Here is a 21,581-nt window from a genome sequence, read left to right as displayed (position 1 = left end):
ATAGCTGTGAAAAACTAAGGTTTCTGGAGACTTGCTTAAGTTCACAGTGAGTAAGTGGGTGGTCAGATCCTAACCCAAATCCTTTTGATGCTGTCACCCTTTGAGAATGACATCTGAGGGAAGTTCTAAATTTTCATGGCAACAGAATTATGGACTACAGGAACCATGTCTACCAGTGGTGTCTCCCATCGCCTGGGGTCATTTTTAGTTTTGTTCTTGTTTTTTTTTTTTTTTTTTTTTTTTGCAAATGCAGAGTCAGTAAACTTTCAAAGACTTTATTGAAGATCTCCACAACGCGTCAGCTGTGACTCACTAGGAAATGATTTTAGGTGGTGCTTAGACCCAACATTAAATGACATTGAATCACCCAAGGGGGAGGTAATTCCCCTTTTAATACCCTTCCAGTCATTTCATCAAGGAGAAAGCCTCCATGTGGTGTTAGTGAGCCTGTAACATCTCTCTAGCACTTGCTGAATTTCTTTTTCTTTTTTTTTCTTTTTTGAGACAGAGCCTCACTCGGTCGCCCAGGCTGGAGTGCAGTGGCATGGTCCTAGCTCACTGCAACCTCCACCTCCAGGTTCAAGTGATTCTCATGCCTCAGCCTCCTGAGTAGCTGGAGTTACAGGCATGCATCATCATGCCTGGCTAATTTTTGTATTTTTAGTAGAGATGGGGTTTCATCATGTTGGTCAGGCTGGTCTCAAACTCCTGGCCTCAAGTGATCTGCCCGCCTCAGCCTCCCAAAGTGCTGGGATTACAGGCATCAGCCACCATGCCCGGCCAGCCATCTTCTTACTGTACCCTCACATGGTGGAAGGGACAAGGGATCTCTCTGGGGCCTCTTTTATAACAGCACCAATCTCCAAGCTCCACCCTCCTGACCTAACACCTCCCAAATTCCCCACCTCTAATATACCATCACCTGCGGGGGTTAGGATTTTAATAGATGAATTTTGTGGGAACATAAACACTCGGGCCATAGCTGCTGGATTCAGTAGGTCTGGAGTGTGTCACCTGCGATTCTGCAATTTTCATATGCAACCCAGGTGCTTCTGGTACAACTGGCATGACGTTTTAAGAAATTCTGAGGCCAGGCGCGGTGGCTCACACCTGTAATCCCAGCACTTTGGGAGGCTGAGGTGGGTGGATCACCGGAGGTCAGGAGTTCGAGACCAGCCTGGGCAGCATGGTGAAACCTCGTCTCTACTAAAAACATAAAAAATTAGCCAGGCGTGGTGGCAGGCGCCTGTAATCCCAGCTATTCCTGAGGTGGAGGCAGAAGAATTGCTTGAAGCTGGGAGGCAGAGGTTGTAGTAAGCTGAGATTGTGCCATTGTACCCCAGCCTGGGCAATAACAGTGAAACTCTGTCTCAATTTAAAAAAAGAGAGAAATTCTGAACCAGACCTTCCCATTTTAACCCAATTTAGATTTTTTTTTTTCTTTTTTGAGACAAGGTCTTGCTCTGTCACCCAGGCTAGAGTGCAGTGGCACGGTCTCAACTCACTGCAACCTCCATCTCCCAAGGCTCAAGCCATCCACCCACCTCAGTCCCTGGAGTAGCTGGGACCACAAATGTGCACTACCACTCCAACTAATTTTTGGGTTTTTTTGTAGAGATGAGCTTTCACCATGTTGCCCAGGCTGGTCTTGAACTCCTGGGTTCAAGCAATCTGCCTGCCTTGGCCTTCCAAAATGCTGGCATTACAGGTATGAGCCACAGCACCCGGCCAAATTTTTTAATAGATTGGCAAGAATGCTAGCTGGATATAAATCTGTCATGCCACAGATAACGCTTCTGCTTATATAGTGGGTTTTGTTGCCGGGGGCAGTAGTTACATGTAATTTTCAGGCAGTGTTCTAAGCACTTTACACATGTTTAATCCTTGGTACAACCCATTGAGCAGGTACCATTATTACCCTCATTTTACAGGTGAGGAGACTCAGATGCAGGAGGGGAGACCACTAGCCTGAGGTCACAAAATCAGGAAGTGCAGAGCTGGGATTTGAACTCAAGTCCTCTGGCTTAGAGCCAATATTCCTACCTGCAATGCTCAACTTCCTCTCCTGGATCCCCACCTCTATTTGTGATGATGAAGGTTCATCACCCCCTCCAATTCTATAGCTTCTTGTCATTCTAGCCTGTCAGTCTGGGTATGACAATACTATCATTGACAATCAGACTATTTGCAATCAGAAATTTATCAATATTTGAATTGGACAAATTAATGAATCAGTGATATCCCAGGATTGAGGACTATAAACTTTCTAGTTCAATGGAAATCATGGACTAGGTCTGTCTTGAAAAAAGAAAAGCCAACATGTGTATTTCCCATGCTGAAAATAAAAAGGGTTCTCCATTTACCAAGAAAACTAACCCGGTAACTGATTTCTGATTCTGTGCAGAAAAGCACAAAACAGGAAAATCTGTGACCTGCTCAGCTCAGCATTTCTCAGTTTTCCCCACCTCATTTTTTTTTCCAAAGAAAAGGAAAGTTGAAAACTTGCAGAAGATCCTTGTAAAGGACCTTCAGTTCATTTTGTCAGACTGGAGTACCAGGAGAGTTCTTAATAAATCCTAGGTCTGTACCTTTCAGAAGGCAATCACATTTGGGATGATTTGAGCTCATCTGGGACTCCACGGGCTCTTTTGTCCTCACACTACATGCATTCCTTTTTTCTTTTTCTTTTTGCCAAGCACAGATGGGTGCTGGAAGCCGAGTCAACGCTGTGCCACAAGGTGAGATGCAGACAGCTGTGAGGTGGGGTGCAAAGAGGAGGCACTTTCTGCTTTCACCGACCAGACAGATAACCCACATGGGAGCTGCAGGGCAGATGCGGGCTTCCTCTCCGATCAGGGCACAGCTGGCTGCAGGAAAGGTCTGTATTAGAGTAGAAAGCATACCTTGAATATGTCCAGACCATAGCACAGATTTTGCTTTTTCTTCCAGCAGTTGCTATCATGTACCACGGAAGTGCTACATGGTGTGCTGGGAGAGAGCCCACAGGCAGGAGCACGTGGAAGATGCATATCCAGGGTATCAGCCATTGTGTCATGGTTGCACTTTAAGAAGGGGTGACCACTTGGAAGAGCGCACGTGTATTTACGTGATAAACCATGGAAATGACATGGATCACACTTGGAAGAGCGCACGTGTATTTACGTGATAAACCATGGAAATGACATGGATCATGCCTGTAATCCCAGCATTTTGCGAGACTGAGGCGGGTGGATCATTTGAGGTCAGGAGTTCGAGACCAGCCTGGCCAACATGGTGAAACCCTGTGTCTACTAAAAATACAAAAATTAATACCAGCTCTGTGAGAAGCTTTGGCAGGAGAATCGCTTGATCCTGGGAGGCGAAGGCTGCAGTGAGCCAAGATTGTGCCACTGCACTTCAGCCTGGGTGACAGAGTGAGACTGTCTAAAAAAAAAAAAAAGAATATAGCACACTGTGGACTAGAGTCGTTCACACCAGTTAAACCAGTGTGGGGTAACATTCAGATTTTATGAGATGCTTTAGGTGCTATTTTTCCTAAATAATTGAATAAATAAATAATATATACTTTTTAGAGACTGGGTCTTGCTCTTTTGCTCAGGCTGGAGTGTGGTGGCGTGATCATAGCTTATTCTAGCCTCAAAATCCCGGGCTCAAGTGATATTCCCGTCTCAGCCCCCTGAGTATCTGGGATTACAGGTACACACCACCATGCCTGGCTAATTTTTAATTTTTAAAAAGAGAGAGGAGTGGGGAGATCTCACTATGTTGCTCAGTCTGGTCTCAAACTCTTGAGCTCGAATGATCCTCCTGCCTCTGCCTCACAAAGCATTGGGATTACAGGCACGAGCTAGAGCCAAATGCTGTATTTGATAATGAATCAACAGATTCTCCTCCAAAAAAAAAATCTGAAAATAGATTATTCATATGTTTCTTGTATCTGCCAAGATGCCTGGTGGACAGCTGAAGATAGAATGTATCTGTAAAGGTATATACCAAGAACAACAAAACACACTTGAGTTGAAACTAGAAAGATTCTGTTTGTTTTTTTTTTGAGACGGAGTTTTGCTCTTGTTGCCCAGGCTGGAGTGCAATGGCGCAATCTTGGCTCACTGCAACCTCTGCCTCCAGAGTTCAAGCAATTCTCCACCCTCTTCGGCCTCCCAAAGTGCTAAGATTACAGGCATGAGCCACCACAGCAGCGAAACTACAAAGATTTTTGTGTGTAGTTGGGTCCTTGGCATCTGAGGCCCACAGAAGATAATTTTTTAAACAGAAGTTGGGGCAGGGTGCGTGGCTCACGCCTGTAATCCCAGCACTTTGGGAGGCCGAGGCGGGCGGATGACTGGAAGTCAGGAGTTCAAGACTAGCCTGGCAAACGTGGTGAAACCCCATCTCTACTAAAAATACAAAAAATTAGCCACGTGTGGTGGCGGGCACCTGTAATCCCAGCTGCTCAGGAGGCTGAGGCAGGAGAACTGCTTGAACCTGGGAAGCAGAGGTTGCAGTGAGCTGAGATCACGTCACTGCACTCCAGCCTGGGGGACAAAGTGAAACCCTGTAAGTAAGTAAGTAAGTAAGTAAATAAATAAATAAGTAAATAAAAGGAAATTTGCAGAGTGCCACTGCTGGCCAACATGGAGAAACACCATCTCTACTATAAATGCAAAAATTAGCTGGGCATGGTGGTGGCTGCCTGTAATCCCACCTTCTTGGGAGGGTGAGGCAGGAGAATCACTTGAACCTGGGAGACAAAGGTTGCAGTGAGCAGAGATGGCGCCACTGCACTCCAGCCTGGGTGACAGAGCAAGACTTTGTCTTAAATAAATAAATGGAAGCTGTAAAGTGGTAGTTTTCAAGTTTGGCTGCACATTAGAATCACCTGGGAAGTTGTGAAAAATTTTGATGCCTGGATTGTACCTCAGACCAGATAAATCAGAATCTTTAGCGGGTAGGATCCAGGCATTGATAGTTTTTAACGTTTCGCCGGCTGGGCACGGTGGCTCATGCCTGTAATCCCAGCACTTTGGAAGGCCAAGACAGAAGGCTGCTTTGAGTCTTGAAATAGGAGATCACTCTGAGCAACACAGGGGAGACCTTGGTTCTATAAAAAATAAAATAATAAAAATAAATAAATAAATAAATAGCTAGGCGTGGTGCCACACACCTGTATTCTCAGTTACTTGGGAGGCTGAAGTGGGAAGATCACTTGAGCCCAGGAGGTCGAGGTTGCAGTGAGCTGTGATCACGCCACTGCACTCCAGCCTCGGCGACAGAGCAAGACCCTGTCTCCAGAAAAAAATAAAAAATAAAAATCAAGTTTCCGAGGTGATTCCCGTGTGTAGCTAAAGTGATGAGCCGCTGCTTTAAGGGGAACTGTTCTTACCCCTTACAGGCTAAGGACTTCAACAGTCATATAACATTTTGGGCGAAATGGTAACCCACTGACATCTCATTTAGAAAGGAATAAAAATGGAAGTCACCATGTGTTTTGTTTCATTTCCTTACTTGATTATCTATCTGTCTTCTAATTGATTTGTGCAAGTACTGGAAATTCTACACGTTAGTGCCTAAGGGAACCAGGCAGTCACAGCAGAGGTGGGAGGGAGCCAAAGTGAGGGTTAGGGGAAGGGGATTAAAAGAACTGGAAAGTGTCTGTCCCCAAGCAGAGAAGCCACTCCACCCCCATCCTGATGTTGCCAGCGGGAAAAGGAGCTCAAGTAGGGCTGGGTTTTGGGAGTTTTTCAAAATAAACTGGTGGTCAGAAGTTTTAGGTGAAACATGCCATTTTCTAAATGTTAGCAGCAAACTCAGACTTTTTAAAAACTCTGTGTAGCCAAATGAAACTCATATGTAGGCTAAATTTGACCCTGAGGGCTGCCTGTTAGTGTATCTAGTTAATAAACCCTTTGGGAGGTAGGGTTCACTCTTTTAAAAATTATTCTTACATTTTTATTGTGGTAAAACACACTTACGAAATTTAGCATTTAACCAAAGTATACCATCAGTGGCATTAAGCACATTCATATTGTGTAATCATCACCACTATATAGTTCCAGAAGTTTTTCATTACCCAATACTCATTTAGCAGTCACTCCCCACCCTCCTTCCCCTGCCCCCTGGCAACCACTAATCTGCTTTCCGTCTGGATGGATTTGCCTGTTCTGAATATTTCATATAAAGAACTATACAATGAGGTCTTCTGTGACTGGCTTCTTTCACTTAGCATAGTGTTTCAGGGTTCATCCATATGGTAGCATGTATTCATCGATGGACATTTCTTTTTCTTTTTTCTTCTTCTTTTTTTTTGAGACAGTCTTGCTCTGTCGCCCAGGCTGGAGTGCAGTGGCATGATCTTGGCTCACTGAAACCTCTGCCTCCCAGGTTCAAGCGATTCTCCTACCTCAGCCTCCCAAGTAGCTGGGATTAGAGGTGCACACCACCACACCCAGCTAATTTTTGTATTTTTAGTAGAGACGGGTTTTGCCATGGTGGCCAGGCTGGTCTCAAACTCCTGACGTCAGGTGATCTACCACCCTCCGCCTCCTAAAGTGCTGGGATTACAGGTATGAGCCACTGTGCCTGGCCCATCGATGGGCATTTGGATTGTTTCCACCTTTTGGCTATTGTGAATAGTACTGCCATGAACATTCATGTACAAGTTTCGTTTGCATGCTGAGATCATTCATACATAACAGTGTGTGCTCCTGTAGCACTGATCCCAACTCCACGCACACTCTAGGTGCTCGTGAACTGGGGACTTAACTCTAGGATGATGAAGTTGTCCCAGTTTGCCTTCATCTGTTCCAGCTTTAGCACTGGAGGTCCCACATCTTAGAAACCCCCTTAGTCCCAGGTAAACCACGATGATTGGCCACCCTGTAGTGTCTTGGCTTAAGCTAATCAGCGAAATATCCCAGTTCAGAGTCAAGGTATGAGACTGCCACATGTGATTCACCAACATAATCCTTCTTAAGATAGAACCTGACAGATTAGTATTTCAGTTGCAACTTTAAAAATAATTGTGACAAGGCTGGGCGCAGTGGCTCATGCCTGTAATTTCAGCACTTTGGGAGGCCGAAGAGGGTGGATCACTTGAGGTTAGAGTTCGAGTTTGAGACCAATCTGGCCAAGATGGCAACCAGAAACTCTGTCTCTACTAAAAATACAAAAAATTAGCCAGGCATGAGGGGCATGCCTGTAATCCAGCTTCTCGAGAGGCTGAGGCAGGAGAATTACTTGAATCCGGGAGGCGAAGGTTGCAGTGAGCTGAGACCGCGCGGCTGCACTCTAGCCTGGTGACAGAGCGAAACTCCATCTAAGGAAAAAAAAAAAAGTGGCAAGTGTATGTTTCTTGTGACTCACAAGCCAGGTCCTCTATGTGTACCTGAACGATTCCCATTCCTTTTTAAATCTTAGCTTCTGGATCATCTCACCAGAGCCTTCTCAGAATCTTCCCACTTTTCCTTTCAGGGTTAAAGGACTCCTCTCCTTTATTCTCAGAATTTGCTATAATTACAGGCTCTGTTTACACGGGTCCCCGAACTAGACTATGACTTCCCCAAGAATGGTGGAATATTGCTGATGTTTTTGCCTTTCCGACATCCATCCATGCTTCTTTTTTTTTTTTTGAGACAGAGTCTCTGTCACCCAGGCTGGAGCACAGTGGTGTGATCTCGGTTCACTGTAACCTCTGCCTCCTGGGTTCAAGCAATTCTCCTGCCTCAGCCTCCTGAGTAGCTGGGATTACAGGCGTGCTCCACCACGTGTGGCTAATTGTTTGTATTTATAGTAGAGACAGGGTTTCGCCATGTTGGCCAGGTTGGTCTTGAACTCCTGAGCTCAGACAATCTGCCTGCCTCGTCCTCCCAAAGTACTAGAATTATAGGCATGAGCCACCGCGCCCAGGCATCCATGATCCTTCCGGTAACAGCAGCCCCGCCTTTTTGGAGGGAAAGACCAGCCCTTTCCTGATCTCATACCACACGGTTTGAGTAGCATCAGTACCACTCCCTAGGTTCCAGGGCGGCCCTACAACCCAGGCCAGGCCCATCCACACACACATTCCATCCCCTTGGTGAATGTGACTGACTCAGGAGTATATGTGTCTGGACCAGGTCAGTGCAAGTTAATTGTACAATTTATGCTAGAACTAATGGGAGAGATACTGTATCCCTGATAGGGTTGCTCAGCATTCTGCAGTTGTCCTTCTTACATCTGGGAAAAAGCCACCTAAAAATGATGCCAACAACAAAGTAGTGCTGAGAGATGCAGACAGAAAAGAAATATCCTAGACCAGAGTAAGAGTCACCTTTAAACTTCTCGATTATATGAGTTACTTTCTTTTGCCTAAACTGGGTGTGTGGGGGTTTTGTTCCTTGCAACTAAAAGAATACTAATGCATACACTTGATTAATATTTTAATCTTACACATACAGCATCATATCTGGCACATTGTAGCCACTCAAGAAATGTGTAAGTCAATGTATGCATGCTTTTTTTTTTTTTTTTTTTTGAGACAGAGTCCTGCTCTGTTGCCCAGGCTGGAGTGTGCAGTGGCACAATCTCAGTCACTACAGCCTCCTTCTCTTGGGTTCAAGCAATTCTCCTGCCTCAGCTTCCCAAATAGCTGGGATTACAGGCGCACACCACCACAACCAGCTAATTTTTGTATTTTTAGTAGAGATGGGTTTCACCATATTGGTCAGGCTGGTCTCAAACGACCTCATGATCTGCCCGCCTCCGCCTTCCAATGTGCTGGGATTACCGGCATGAGCCACCACACCGGGCCAGGATTTTCTTTCAGGGTAATAAAAACATTCTGGAACTAGATAGTGGCAATAGTTGCACAGCATTGTGAATGCACTAAAAGTCACTAGTGGTAAATTTTATCTTATATATGTTTTACCACAATAAAAACAAAAGAATCGGGAATTTCATCAGGGCTATCTCTGATGGATGCCACACAGCTTGTTGCCTGCACAGGGCGCCCAGATTGGGGTGCAAATCTGAAATCTAGATTGTGCTCTGCCCCCTGGGTTGAGACCTCTGGTACTTTTGCAAAGTGGATGCCCTTTTCTGATTCATACAAAGACGCTGTTCAGGCTAATGCTGATCTTGAACTTCATAGACGAGATGGCGTAAGAAGTGAGTGAATTGTGTTGATGGCATTACTTTACTGCAATTTTCAATGGCATTTCTTGGCTATACATCTTTAAGTACTTGGAGAGTACCACAGTACACATCCTGTCCCATCCTGAGGGTGCTATATCTGAAAATTCACAGTGCATCGTTGAGTGCTTAATTTGTAAAGCTAGCATAAATCACTGGACTAAATTGTCCATTACCGTGAGCTCAAATTATCTCACCATCAAGAGAGTGATCTGGTTGCCTTGCTCACAATGGAAATTAAGAGACAACAAGGCAAAAAGCCAAAAGGAGAAGAACTCTAGAAAAATATATTTTCTGATATTGTAAAGAAAACCTTACAAAATTCAAGATAGGAACATTTTGCCTATCCTCATCAATAGTAATTTCTTTTCTGGAGATGGGATCTCACTGTGTTGCCCAGGCTGGAGTGAAAAATCTGTTTTCTGATGTTAGAAAAACCTTACAAGGTTAAAGATAGGCACTTTCTGCCTGCCCTCATCAAAGGTAATTTTTTTTTCTAGATATAGGGCTTCACTGTGTTGCCCAGGCTGGAGTGCAGTGGCTATTCATAGGCATAGTTATAACACATTACAGCCTCAAATCCCAGGGCTCAAGTGATCCTCCCACCTCAGCCTCTCAAGTAGAAAGGTGTGTTTTTCTTTTTCTTTTCTTTTCTTTTTTTTTGAGATGGAGTCTTGCTCTGTCTCCCAGGCTGAAGTGCAGTGGCACAATCTTGGTTTACCGCAACCTCTGCCTCCCAGGTTCAAGCGATTCTTCTGCCTCAGCCTCCTGAGTAGCTGGGATTACAGGCACTTGCCACTACGCCTGGCTAATTTTTGTATTTTTAGTAGAGATGGGGCTTCACTATGTTGGCCAGGGTGGTCTCAGGTGATCTGCCTGCCTTGGCTTCCCAAAGTGCTGGGATTACAGGCGTAAACCACTGCGCCCGGCCAGCAAGTAGAAGGTATTTTTAAAAAATCATTTATGTTTCAAGGATCAGTGAGTTAGAATGAAACAATAATAATCCTCTAACAGCTATGGAAGATTTGGTTGTATTTTAGGGGATAGCATTGCGAGATTTTTTTTCTCCCCACAAGAATCAGTAGAAAAAGACAAAAGGAGTCCAGGCGTGGTGGCTCACACCTGTCATCCCAGCATTTTGGGAAGCCAAGACGGATGGATCACTTGAGCCCAGGAGTTTGAGACCAGTCTGGGCAACACTGGCGAGACCCTGCCTCTGCAAAATTTATTAAAAGAAAAAAAAGAAAAAAAATTCCCTGGGAAAGCAATGTGGTGAACTCTTCAAGGACAAGTCAGTATTCGTTCTGTTTAGTTCCAGGGGCATTGGTATCCCCCCCTCCTCCTAATCTGCCATTTCCCCATTTGCGTCCTCAGAATGCAACTTTGAAAATATTGGGTCCAGCTCATAGCTAACATAACTGGATGTGGAATGAGACTTTTCTTGTTGACCCAGAACTTCAGCTAAAGCTTCCAAGGTGAGGGCAGTGGGTGACAACACTTCCTCCTTCTATTAAGAGGTAGCTAGACTGGTCCTTTGACTATCAGTAACCATCAGCCTCCAGCCTATGTAAGACAAGATCAAGATTTTGTCCAGAAGAGGTTTCCATGACAGGTCTTTGTAGGGGATTTTCTTTTTCTTTCCCAACCACAAGCCAAGAGAAGGGGGTTCAACAAAAGGTCACTCGTGAGACTTGGGTGCACCAAACGGAGATGCTGGCACCTCACTGCTGGCTGAAGGCTGCCTGGGGCTGCCCAAGATGGCAGAGTGCGGAGAGAGGGCAGCAGGAGGAGTAGCCTGCGATTGCCATTCTGCAGGGCAAAGGTGTGTCCTGTTTCCTGTGAGTCAGGTGACTACCTCTGAGCACACTTGGGCTTGAGCCATCCTGAAAAGACTTACCCAAGAGGGCATCCTTTCAGCAAAGGGACCTCAGAAAGAAGATGTGGGGTACTTGCTGCAGTATGAATGGAAAACTGGTCTGCAAAAGACCACCCAGTGTGTGCATTGAGTCCCGATAAGGTCCCCATGAGGGTCTCTAAAGATCCCCCAGTGTGCCCCATGTTCAAAAGTCAGCCTGCAAGTGCCTGGCAGGACATGGTAGGACATCTGACTCCCTTCACCTGCTCTCAGTTGAAGGTACTTTTTCCACTTAGCCCTCAGTTCCTGCTCTCCTGCAAGGTGAGATGGAGATCAGGAGGACACACACACCCTAGTCTCCCCTGCAGATTCCTGAGCCATCCATGGGTCAGGCTGGAAGGGGCAGGGAACAAGGTATTAAACTGGATGTGAGAATGAAGTTTTGATTGGACTGGACTTTTTTTTTTTTTGGCTGAGTCTCGTTGTGTCTCCTAGGCTGTAGTGCAGTGGCACAATCTCGGCTCACTGCAACCTCCACCCTCCGGGTTCAAGTGATTTTCCTGCCCCAGCCTCCCAAGTAGCTGAGACTACAGGTGCCTGCCACCACACCTAGCTAATTTTTGTTTTTTAGTAGAGATGGGGTTTCACCATGTTGGCCAGGCTGTTCTCGAACTCCTGACGTCAGGATCAGGTGATCCACCCAAATCGGCCTCCCAAAGTGCTGGGATTACAGGTGTGAGCCACTGTGCCCAGCCTGGACTGGACTTTTAATGTCTGATGAGATTCTTAGTTGAAACTAACTGAAAAGCTAAGAGATTTACTAAGATATTGCCCAGGGCAGAGCAGGGAGCCCTGGCAGTGGATCTTAAGGTTGATAAGCAGTGGAAGAAGGAAAAGAAAGCCAGTTCTTGATTCCCACCTGTCTCTCCTCCTGCCAAATCCAGCTCATTCAGTCGCCCAGTAACAATAATTTATTCCCACTATTAATAAAGCCACTCTGAGACATATGGCCTTCAGAGTTAGTATGCAGTTTCTAGAGTGAAATACATCAACAATAACAACAACAGCATCATCAACAACAAAATTATCATCCATCAGCTTCCATTCTTTGAAATTGATGACATTCTTACTAGTTTGAGGTGCAAAACCCTTCACCAGAGGCATCAAACTCAAATGCCTACAGGAGCCAGGGAGGAGATATCAATAATGAATGTAGAGGCCTGGGTGGGACTGTAGTGGAGAGTCTGTGCCCCATCTGAAAGGATAGTTACCTCTCTTCCAACTAATTGTTGCCCAATGCAGCCAGCTCTTCCCCTTTTTCCAGAAAGGCCAGAGATCTGCATTTTTGGGGTAGTATCTCTTAATTTTGGAAATACTGGCGAGCATTAGTCAGGGTTCTTTGTTACCAATGACACAATCTATTCTAGGTAGTTTAAGCAGAAGTATTTTAATAGGGCGGTGAATTGTGGTCCCTCTTCCCTGCACCAAATCATATGTTGAAGCCCTAACCCTCAATGTAACTGTATCTGGAGGTAGGATCTTTAGGAGGTAATTAAAGGTTAGATGATGTCTTATGGGTGAGGGCTTAATCCAATAGGACTACGGCCTTATAAGAAGAGGATGAGAGAGAAGGAGAGAAAGCGATAGATCTTTCTCTCTCTCTTTACCAACAAGAAGGTGGCCGTCTGCAAGACTTTAGAAAGAGAGCCCTCAACAGAACCCAGAACTTGACCATGCTGGCATCCCAATTTCAGAATTCCAGTTTCCAGAATAGTGAGAAAATAATTTTTTTTTTTTGAGATGGAGTCTCGCACTGTCCCCCAGGCCGGAGTGCAGTGGCATGATCTCAGCTCACTGCAACCTCCATGTTCCAGGTTCAAGTGATTCTCCTGCCTTAGCCTCCTGAGTAGCTAGGATTTCGGGTGCCTGCCACCACGCCCAGCTTTTTTTTTTTTTTTTGTATTTTTAGTAGAAATGGGGTTTCACCATGTTGGCCAGGCTGGTCTTGAACTCCTGACCTTGTAATCTGCCTGCCTCAGCCTCCCAAAGTGTTGGGATTACAGGTGTGAGCCACTGCGCCCAGCGAGAAAATAAATTTCTCTTGTTTAAGCCATCCAGTATTTTGTTATGGCAGCCTCTAAGACAGGTGGTTGAAAACTCTGTAGAATCTCCAGGAGGACAAGAGAGCCAGGTTCTGTCTGTGCAGCCAGAAATGACTCCCAAACCAGCTGTGGGGCTGCCCCTGTGAACACGTGACATGCCTTTCACCATGGATACCAAGCTTACACAGGGGTGGAGCACCTGGAAACAGATGCCTTGGCTGCCAGGCTCACTACCAGATAGATTCCTCTCTTTTGTTGCTCACTTCCTGGCAGAAATCTCATGTGATCTTCTAATGGCACAGCCTAGATCGCATGTGACCTGTTTGCAAGGAAGGTTCTGGAAAAGTGCTTTCGCTTCTGTGAGGGAAAGGTGGAACTCATAATGTGAGGCAATTTCCAAACATAAGAAGAAGATGCGTTTGTGTGCTGCTTACAGCCCTGCCAATGGATGACATTTGACCTGTGGGCTACTTTCATTGTTTAAACTTCCACTTCTGAGAACAACTAGAAAAGCCAGATTAAATCATCATCATCATCACCATCTGTTAAGACATTCAGAGAACTGCTGAAATAACCAGGACTAAAGAGGCCAAGATTCTGGAGACAAGGACACTCTGGTGTGGTGAGCTGACATTCTGCAGCTGATTTTTCCCTGGGGATATTTGCACATTTGGGCACAGGGAAAGAGGCCGAGTTTCTAGACTCTTCCCAGGCATGAAGGCTGCTTTGGGGGAACAGAGAAACTGACAAAACTTTTAGCAACCTCATAGAGCTAGAAAGACAAAACTGGAGACTCGAGAGGCTATTATCCCAGGGAGAAGAGAGGGGCAGAAAAGTGAGCCTGATAGATGGTGGTTTTCCCCTCAAGATATTTGGCAAAGTCTGAAATAGTGCAGGGCAAGAAGCAAAGACGCCATGCAGAAGGTCCCTGAAAAACAGAGCCATTTCCACAGTCTTGTTGTGCTGTGAAGATAAGGGTTAGAGCCCAGGACCAGAGAGAGGGGACTTAGTGAACACCCAAGGTTCCTAGCTGGAACCCTGGAAAGGCAAAGCATTAGAGGTAGGGGACAGAGTGAAGTGGTGTCTTTTCAAAACTATAACCCAGTCTCCACCCAGCTCAGCCCCTGATTGGATTAAGATAATTGATCTGTATGCAATTTATCTTGCAGAGAAAGAGTGTGTCCTCTCCAGACTTAGATATTATCATCTCGAGTCTGTACATTTTTTCATACACAATGTCTGACATTCAATAAAAATTACAAGGCCTGCCAAGAGACAGGACCATATCACTGAAAATAAAGGGAAAAATAGTCAATAGAAAGACACCCACAGGTCATCAAGTTTTTGGAGTTAGACAAATGCTTTAAAATAATCATAATTAACATGTTTAAGAAAAACTAAACGATGGAGAAAATAGATGAAAAGAGATAATTTTACCAGACAACTGGAATTCATAAACTTCATGGTCCAAAAGATGGAGAACATAGAGAACTTACTTCATCTGCTCATTGACAGATGTTGAAAATACTGACTCAGTTCTGTATAGCTATAAAATCCCATGGCTTACAGTATTTTTTTTCTTTTTCTTTTCTTTTCTTTTTTTTTTTTTTTGAGACAGAGTTTTGCTCTTGTTGCTCAGGCTGGAGTGCAATGGCACAATCTCAGCTCACTGCAACCTCTGCCTCCTGGGTTCAAGCAACTTTCCTGCCTGGGAGTAGCTGGGATTATAGGCGCCTGCCACCACGCCTGGCTAATTGTTTGTATTTTTAGTAGACATGGAGTTTCACCATGTTGGCCAGGCAGTCTCAAACTCCTGAGCTCAGGCTATTCACCTGCTTTGGTCTCCTAAAGTGCTGGGATTACAGGTGTGAGCCACCATGCTGGGTCAGCGTACAGTCTTAAAAAAAAAAAAAAGTGTGTCGAGGGAGAGCATCAGGAAAAATAGCTAATGCATGCTGGGCTTAATACCTAGGTGATGGGTTGATACGTGCAGCAAACCACCATGGCACACGTTTACCTACGTAACAAACCTGCACATCCTGCACATTCACCCCAGAACTTAAAAATAAAGTTTGTCATTCAACTTGGCCACCAGTGGCTCCTGTTCTTTCTGCTTTTCAAGTGGCTTCATTTAAGGTTGATATATTATACCATGTGTTCTGAGTATCACTCCTTACTCAGTCCTCAGCACAGGGCTCTGTTCACCTGGAGAAAGGTGCCTTTTGCTAATTATTCTAAATACATCTGTTGGGCAACGTGTGTTGGGAATACTATTAGATAAGGTGATTAGGGAGATGAGGCCTCTCCGAGATGACATTTGAGTTAGCAGTGACAAGAAGAAACCCACCAGGAGAGGATTAGGGTGAAGCATGTTCTGGGCACGGTGGACATAGAGTGCAAAGATTTAATCAAGAGTCAGCAAACCTTTCTGTAAAGTGCCAGGCAGTAAATCTTTCAGGTGTTGTGCACCACCGGTCTCAGCTGCAGCTACTCAACTCTGCTTTACAAGGCAAAAGTAACCACAGACAATAAACAGATGGATGGTAGTATTCCAACAAAACTTTACTTGTGAACACTGAGATGTGAATTTCACATAATTTTCACGTGTCACAAAATATTCTTTTGATTTTTTTCCACCCATTTTATTTACACTTTTAATTTTTGAATTTTTAGTAGCGACAGGGTCTTGCTATGTTGTTGCCTAGGTTGGTCCGAAACTCCTGGTCTCAAGTGATCCTCCTGACTCCGCCTCCCAAAGTGCCGGGGATTACAGGCGTGAGCCACCGCGCCAGGCTTCCAACCATTTCAAAAGGTAAAAACCATGTTATAACATGGTTATAACTTCAGTTATAACTGCTGTTATAACTTCAGTTAGGTGTGCTGGGGTCAGGTCACACAGACCCTTGTAGGACATGGGAATACTCAGAATAAGGCAAAGGCCCTTTCCCCCTCCAAATGGAAAGCCATCAGGGCGGGCCAGGGTACCAAGTCTAGGAGGCAGCTTCCTGAAATTCACGGAAGATCATCAGGTTCGTTTTATTTTTTCCCCAGTAACAAGAAAGGACAAACGAACAAAAAGGCACGCACACACACACCGAGCCAAAGACAGAGAAGACGTGCCCAGGTTCACGCCGACGCCTCTCCGGCGCGCACCGAAGGTTTCAAAGTTGGGCGCACACCTGCTCCCAGCCGGAGCGCACCTGCTGAGCAGCACTCCAGCTCGGTCTCGCGAGAGCGGTGCAGGAGTAGTGGCCCCCACCCCCTCCCCGCCACCGACTCCCTCTCCCCGCCCCCTCGCCCAGCCTCCAGGCTCGGGCACACTCCCTGCTCCTCTGCCGCCCCCAGGAGCAGGCTGGGCCCGATGCGCGCTCTGTCTCCGCGCCCCCGCCCGCCCATCGCTCGCTTGCTCGCTCGCACGCACTCCCGGTAGTAATTTCACTTTGCCACGCGAGCTCCGCAGCCCCTAGAAATCCCGCCCCCCGGCCCTGTCCCCGGCCAGGTGCGCGAGCCTGCGCGCTCCTCCTCCGCCTCCTTCGGCGGGTCCCTGGCGCGCCGAGGCCGGGGCCCGGCTGGGGCGGCTGCGCGCACGGCGCCTCTCCACCAACCCGCTCCCCTGCAGGTCCCTAGCTCGCTCTCCATCCCTCTCCGGCGCTCCCTCGCTCCCCCCCGCCCTTTGATTGACAGGCAAGATGTCGGTGTGGAGCGAGGCAGGAGCTATTGCAGCAACCGTCACCCCCGGAGCCTGGCGGCGGCAGCAGCAGCAGCAGCAGCGCGGGGAGGAGACAGCAGCCAGCCGCAGTAGCCGCCGCAGCCGCGGGAGCAATGCAGACAGCACCTTGAGAACGCGCTAAAGCACTTCCAAACCGTGGACCATGCCGTGTCCCTGCAACTGGGAGGGGGGCAAACCAGATTTTTTTTTGACATAAAAGCAAGCCAGCCAAAAATATATAATTTTGTCCTTCAAGGAGCCGGTGTGTAAAGAGTGAGCGCTATTTTCCTTCTCCTCCTCCTCTCCCTCCTCCTCTTCTCCCTCCTCCTCTCTCTCCTCCTTCTCCTCCTTCTCCTCCTCTTTTTCCTCCTCCTCCTCCTCCCTAAGTATACAGACAGCATCACATCACCTGGTTTGCTTCTGAGAAACAGCATCTCTCCTTTTCAGGGACCAGAGACTCAGAGAGGAGACATTCTAATGGAGTCCGCTTGATCCCCAAAATAAAATAATAAATTTTGGCTCTTGTCCCCTCCTCCCACTCCCACCCCCTCAACCCTGTGTGAGATGTTGGATTTCTTCTTCATGAGACATTGTTGAGAAGTCGCAGTGGTTGGAGAGGCGGAGGGGTAGACTACCTCTACTCCCCCCCCCTTTTTTCTCTCTGGGAGGAGGAGGAGGGGAAGGGGGTTGCAGAGCAAGCGATGGATGAGGAAAACATGACGAAAAGCGAGGAGCAGCAGCCTCTGAGTTTGCAAAAAGCCTTACAGCAGTGCGAACTGGTCCAAAACATGATAGACTTGAGCATCTCCAACCTGGAAGGTCTTAGGACCAAATGTGCTACCTCCAACGACCTCACACAAAAAGAAATCCGGACCCTGGAGGTAGGTGTTGCCTACGAAAAAAAAAAAAAAAAAAAGCAATCCTTCTTTCCCCCTCCTTTCTCCCCACGGTCCCCTTTCCCTCTGACTCTGTTTATTGGGGGCTGGAGGTGATGGTGCGGGCAAGCAAGGTGGGCACGGTTTGCTTTTCTGTGATTTCTCTCCTTGCAAAGCCTGCATTGGATATCCTTTTACTGTGCTGCTGTCGTCTGCGCTTGGCTGGGTGGTGGTAGTAGTAGTAGTAATTGTTATTCTTTATTTATTATTATTGTTGCGGCTGTTACCGTTATCATTCGCTTCCCGGCTGAGGAGGGAGTTCTCTCTTTTTTCCGCTTGTGGATTTGTTTATATGCCATGGGGGCTTGTGTGCCGGGTAATACATTAAGGAGCTGCAGAGAACCCACGTGACCTTGCGCATTCTGCAGGTGGTCAAAAGGTGGTTTTTGCTCGCAGAATGGGGCCGCCTGTCATTGTAGACCTCTTCTTCTCTTGGCCTTCTTCCCCGCCCTCCTTTTGCTCCTTAGATTTTTTTTTTTTTTTTTTTTAAATCAGTGATACACATGTCAGGAGGCAAGATGCATGAAAAAAAATCCCTATGGAGCTACCCATTTCCAATCCAATCGTTTTGATGCAGTGAGCTGTTGCAGGCCTAAAACGTATAAAAGGAAAAAAAAAATATGCCTCAATCAGCACACATAGGTGGTGTAGGAGAATACTCCTGAATCTCAGTGGGGCTGCGAGGAAAGAGGAAAGGGGTCGGGGAGGAGGAGTTATCTTTGGCTTCTTGTAACATTCTCTCCCGCAGAACTTGAGGGGGAGTTTGTAACAGTTTTTTGGGGGAGTGGGATGGGATGAGGGATGGATGCAAAGTTACTCAGAAAGAAGATGGCAGAAATTAGTTTTTTCTGAAGGCCATTTGGTCAAAGGAGGAAGGTTTAAAGAGCCACAGGAACTGCCAAATGCCTGGTGTTCATGAGATCATTGGACATCTGCGTTGTTCAAAATGTTTGAAGGGTTCAACTCACTTCCTTCTCTCAAACCAACCCAGCTATACACATGGGTTGATTAAATTTCAGAACTTCCATTAGCTGGCATCCACCAAGGGTGGGGGCAGTGGGGCTGGGAGAAAAGGGGTTCCCCCTGTGGTGGAGTGGGCATGAGCAGTACTGAGACGTTCATCTTGCTTCTGGCACATGAGTTCCCAAGGCCTGAACTCGTCAGTCCCTAGTGAATCTTGTAGCTCTCCTGCCCCTGTTCTAGCCTGGATAGGTGCTTTTCTTGGATTCACTTTGGGTCTTTCTTTTTCTTCCGTGATTTTAAATTTGGCTGGATGTCAACATGCAGGAGGTCATCCCTTCAAAAGGAGAGAGAGAGAGAATGAGAGAGAGAGAGAGAGAATGAGAGAGAATGAGAGAGAATGCTGTTTGCTACCCTAGGATGCATGTCTGTGTGCACCTGTCATCTGGAAATGTGATCCTCAGAGACGAAATAAGATCAATGTCAAGGTGTATCGGGAGAGTGGGAATTGTGTTGGGAGGCACAGGTATTGCCTTTCCTGGAGCTTGGGAGAGCAGGTGAGGCCAGAGCTCTGCTGTTGGAAGAAAAAGTGTGGGATGTTCTGATCCAGCCTTCTGTCTCTGCCTGAACATTGCCCAAGAGCAGATTCTTCAGAACTGCATGCGGTCAATACATAACCCCAAAAAAGCCATCTGAGCTCTCTTCTGTTCCTCTGAGTCAGGAGTCCCAAATGCTAGTTTGTGTATTCCTGTGTAAATTTCTTCGAAGTTTTCTTTTTCTTTTTTTTTTTTTTTTTCTGTTTCAAACATGCTCCATCCTCTGATAGCTTCCTGGATGGGGATGTGCCGCAGTGGGCATTGCCTTCTTTCTGCATAGTGGTTTTCCTTTTAAACTGGGGGGATGGAGGCACTGGTAGGATGGCTATGGGGGAGTTGCAGTTGTAGGAAATGCATCTGTTTTCAGTTCCCTCATCCCAGTATGCTACAGAGCATGCCAACCACTTTCATCCATCTTGCCCAGGGAATGGTCTTGAGCAATGATTCCAATTTCTATTTCCCAGATTTGTAGGGTTAGGGAGGGCCCCTGCAGAGGGGCTAGTAACTCAGGGTCCAGACGAGTCCAGCCAATCCTAACATTTGGGTGCACGGAATTTTCTAATTTTGGATATCAGAACCATATGAGGGTGCTTGTTAAAATGCAGAGTCTCAGCTTCTCTAACCCTAGAGATTCTAATTTAGCTGGGTTTAGCGAGAGGGCCAAGAAATCTGCGTGTAATAAACAGTTCAGGTATTTCTGACACGTTTTCAAATGGACACTTTGAGATGCTAATCCATTAGGAGAAAGATGTGATATTTCAGCTATTTAATGGTGAAAACTCACTGCTTGCTGACACTAATGCAAGGAATAAGTTGAATAGATGATCCCTGAAAAGGGTGATAATGAACAGCATTGAATAGCATGTATACACTTCTGTAGCAACAAAAATAGGCAAGGTGGACTTGGCCTTCAGGACGCATACTTCATGACAGAATAATGTGTATGTGAAATAATGATAAAGACCAAGTGGTAAATAATATGGGGGACAACGTGTGGGCCCATTAGGCCTGTTTTTGTTCAGCTGCATGAAATGGAAAACCCAATCACAGCAGTAAGGCAAATAATGGTTTCTCTTCATGTAACAAGAATTCTGGAGACATATAGCTGCTTCGGTTGGCTCAGTAGGTCAGTAATACCAGGGCTGATGTCTTTGGGAATTCTCATGGCTTTTCTCTTGTGGTTGCAAGATGGTTCCTGCAGCTTCAGCAATTACATCTGGGTTCAAGGTAGCAAAGAGCAGGACCTAGTGAGTGTAAAGGAATAAAGGGTGCCCCAGGACATCTCTTCCTCCTCACCTTGCAGATGATTTGATTATATCTTCTTGGCCAGAACTGAGTCCTAGCTGCAAGGGAGCCCGGGAGGTGGGGAAGTGGGAACACCACCACGATCGGCTTAGATGGATCATGATCCATTGCCTGAAATGACATGTTGCCACTCCATGCAAAATCAGGGCTCTGCTAGTGTGGAAGGAGGCACAGGTAGATATTAAGTAAGTGGACAGCCAGTGATGGCAGCCATGGCACATTATCAGAAGATATTTTGGTGGAAAAGAAAGTTCATGAACTTTGAGTCAGACTGATATAGTTGTAAATTCTATCTTTTCTTTTTATTTTATCTTGGGCTGGTGATTTAAGTTTTCTGATTTATAGTTTTAAGTTTTTGGCAAAACAGCAATAATTAAATAATATTTCCCTGCTTCAGAGGGTGGTTATAAGGATTGAAAGAGATAATGTTTTCAAGGGTCTAGCGCTATCTGGAACAGAGTGGCTGCAGGTGTTAATGAATGACAGCTGTGATGATGATAACGATTGGCATTACATGGTGTTGACTAGATGGCATGGAAGGGAGCAGTTCAGATTAGAGAGAGAGGAGGAGGAGCTTGAATAACATTTCCAAAGTATGTTCTGTAGAACCCTAATTCTGGGATGTTAGCATTTTTCATTCTTTCAACAAATGCTGACATCCAGGCACTGTACTTAATGCTGGTAGTTAATAAGTGTTCTGTGGACAAAACAAATTCTATGGTTAATAAGTTTGGGAAGAGTTGAGCTAAGCAAAGGGAAACAGGCATCTTTACTGCAGGACTTCTCAGAGCCTTTAATATGCTACCTATGTGTATTAGGCCTCCAAGAGAAAATAGAATGGAGTCTTGCTCTGTTACCCAGGCTGGAGTGCAGTGGTGCGATCTCGGCTCACTACAGCCTCCGCCTCCTGGGTTCCAGTGATTCTCCTGCCTCAGCCTCCCAAATAGCTGG

General features: G+C 46.1%; 1 protein-coding gene across 1 annotated transcript in view; it reads left to right on the top strand.

Moving 5' to 3' along the window:
* The first annotated feature begins 16,416 nt into the window (after positions 1–16,416).
* Positions 16,417–21,581, top strand: part of KSR2 (kinase suppressor of ras 2) — a 515,890-nt gene continuing 510,725 nt past the window's right edge. The window contains exon 1 of the mRNA XM_008004868.3: positions 16,417–17,715. Coding sequence (XP_008003059.1) covers positions 17,536–17,715 — 180 coding nt within the window. The 5' untranslated portion in view covers positions 16,417–17,535. The remainder of the gene's footprint in view (positions 17,716–21,581) is intronic.

Source organism: Chlorocebus sabaeus, chromosome 11 (assembly GCF_047675955.1).
Source record: "Chlorocebus sabaeus isolate Y175 chromosome 11, mChlSab1.0.hap1, whole genome shotgun sequence".
NCBI lineage: Eukaryota > Metazoa > Chordata > Mammalia > Primates > Cercopithecidae > Chlorocebus > Chlorocebus sabaeus.
Note: the sequence above shows the minus strand (reverse complement) of the source record. Positions and strands in the feature narration are given on the sequence as shown.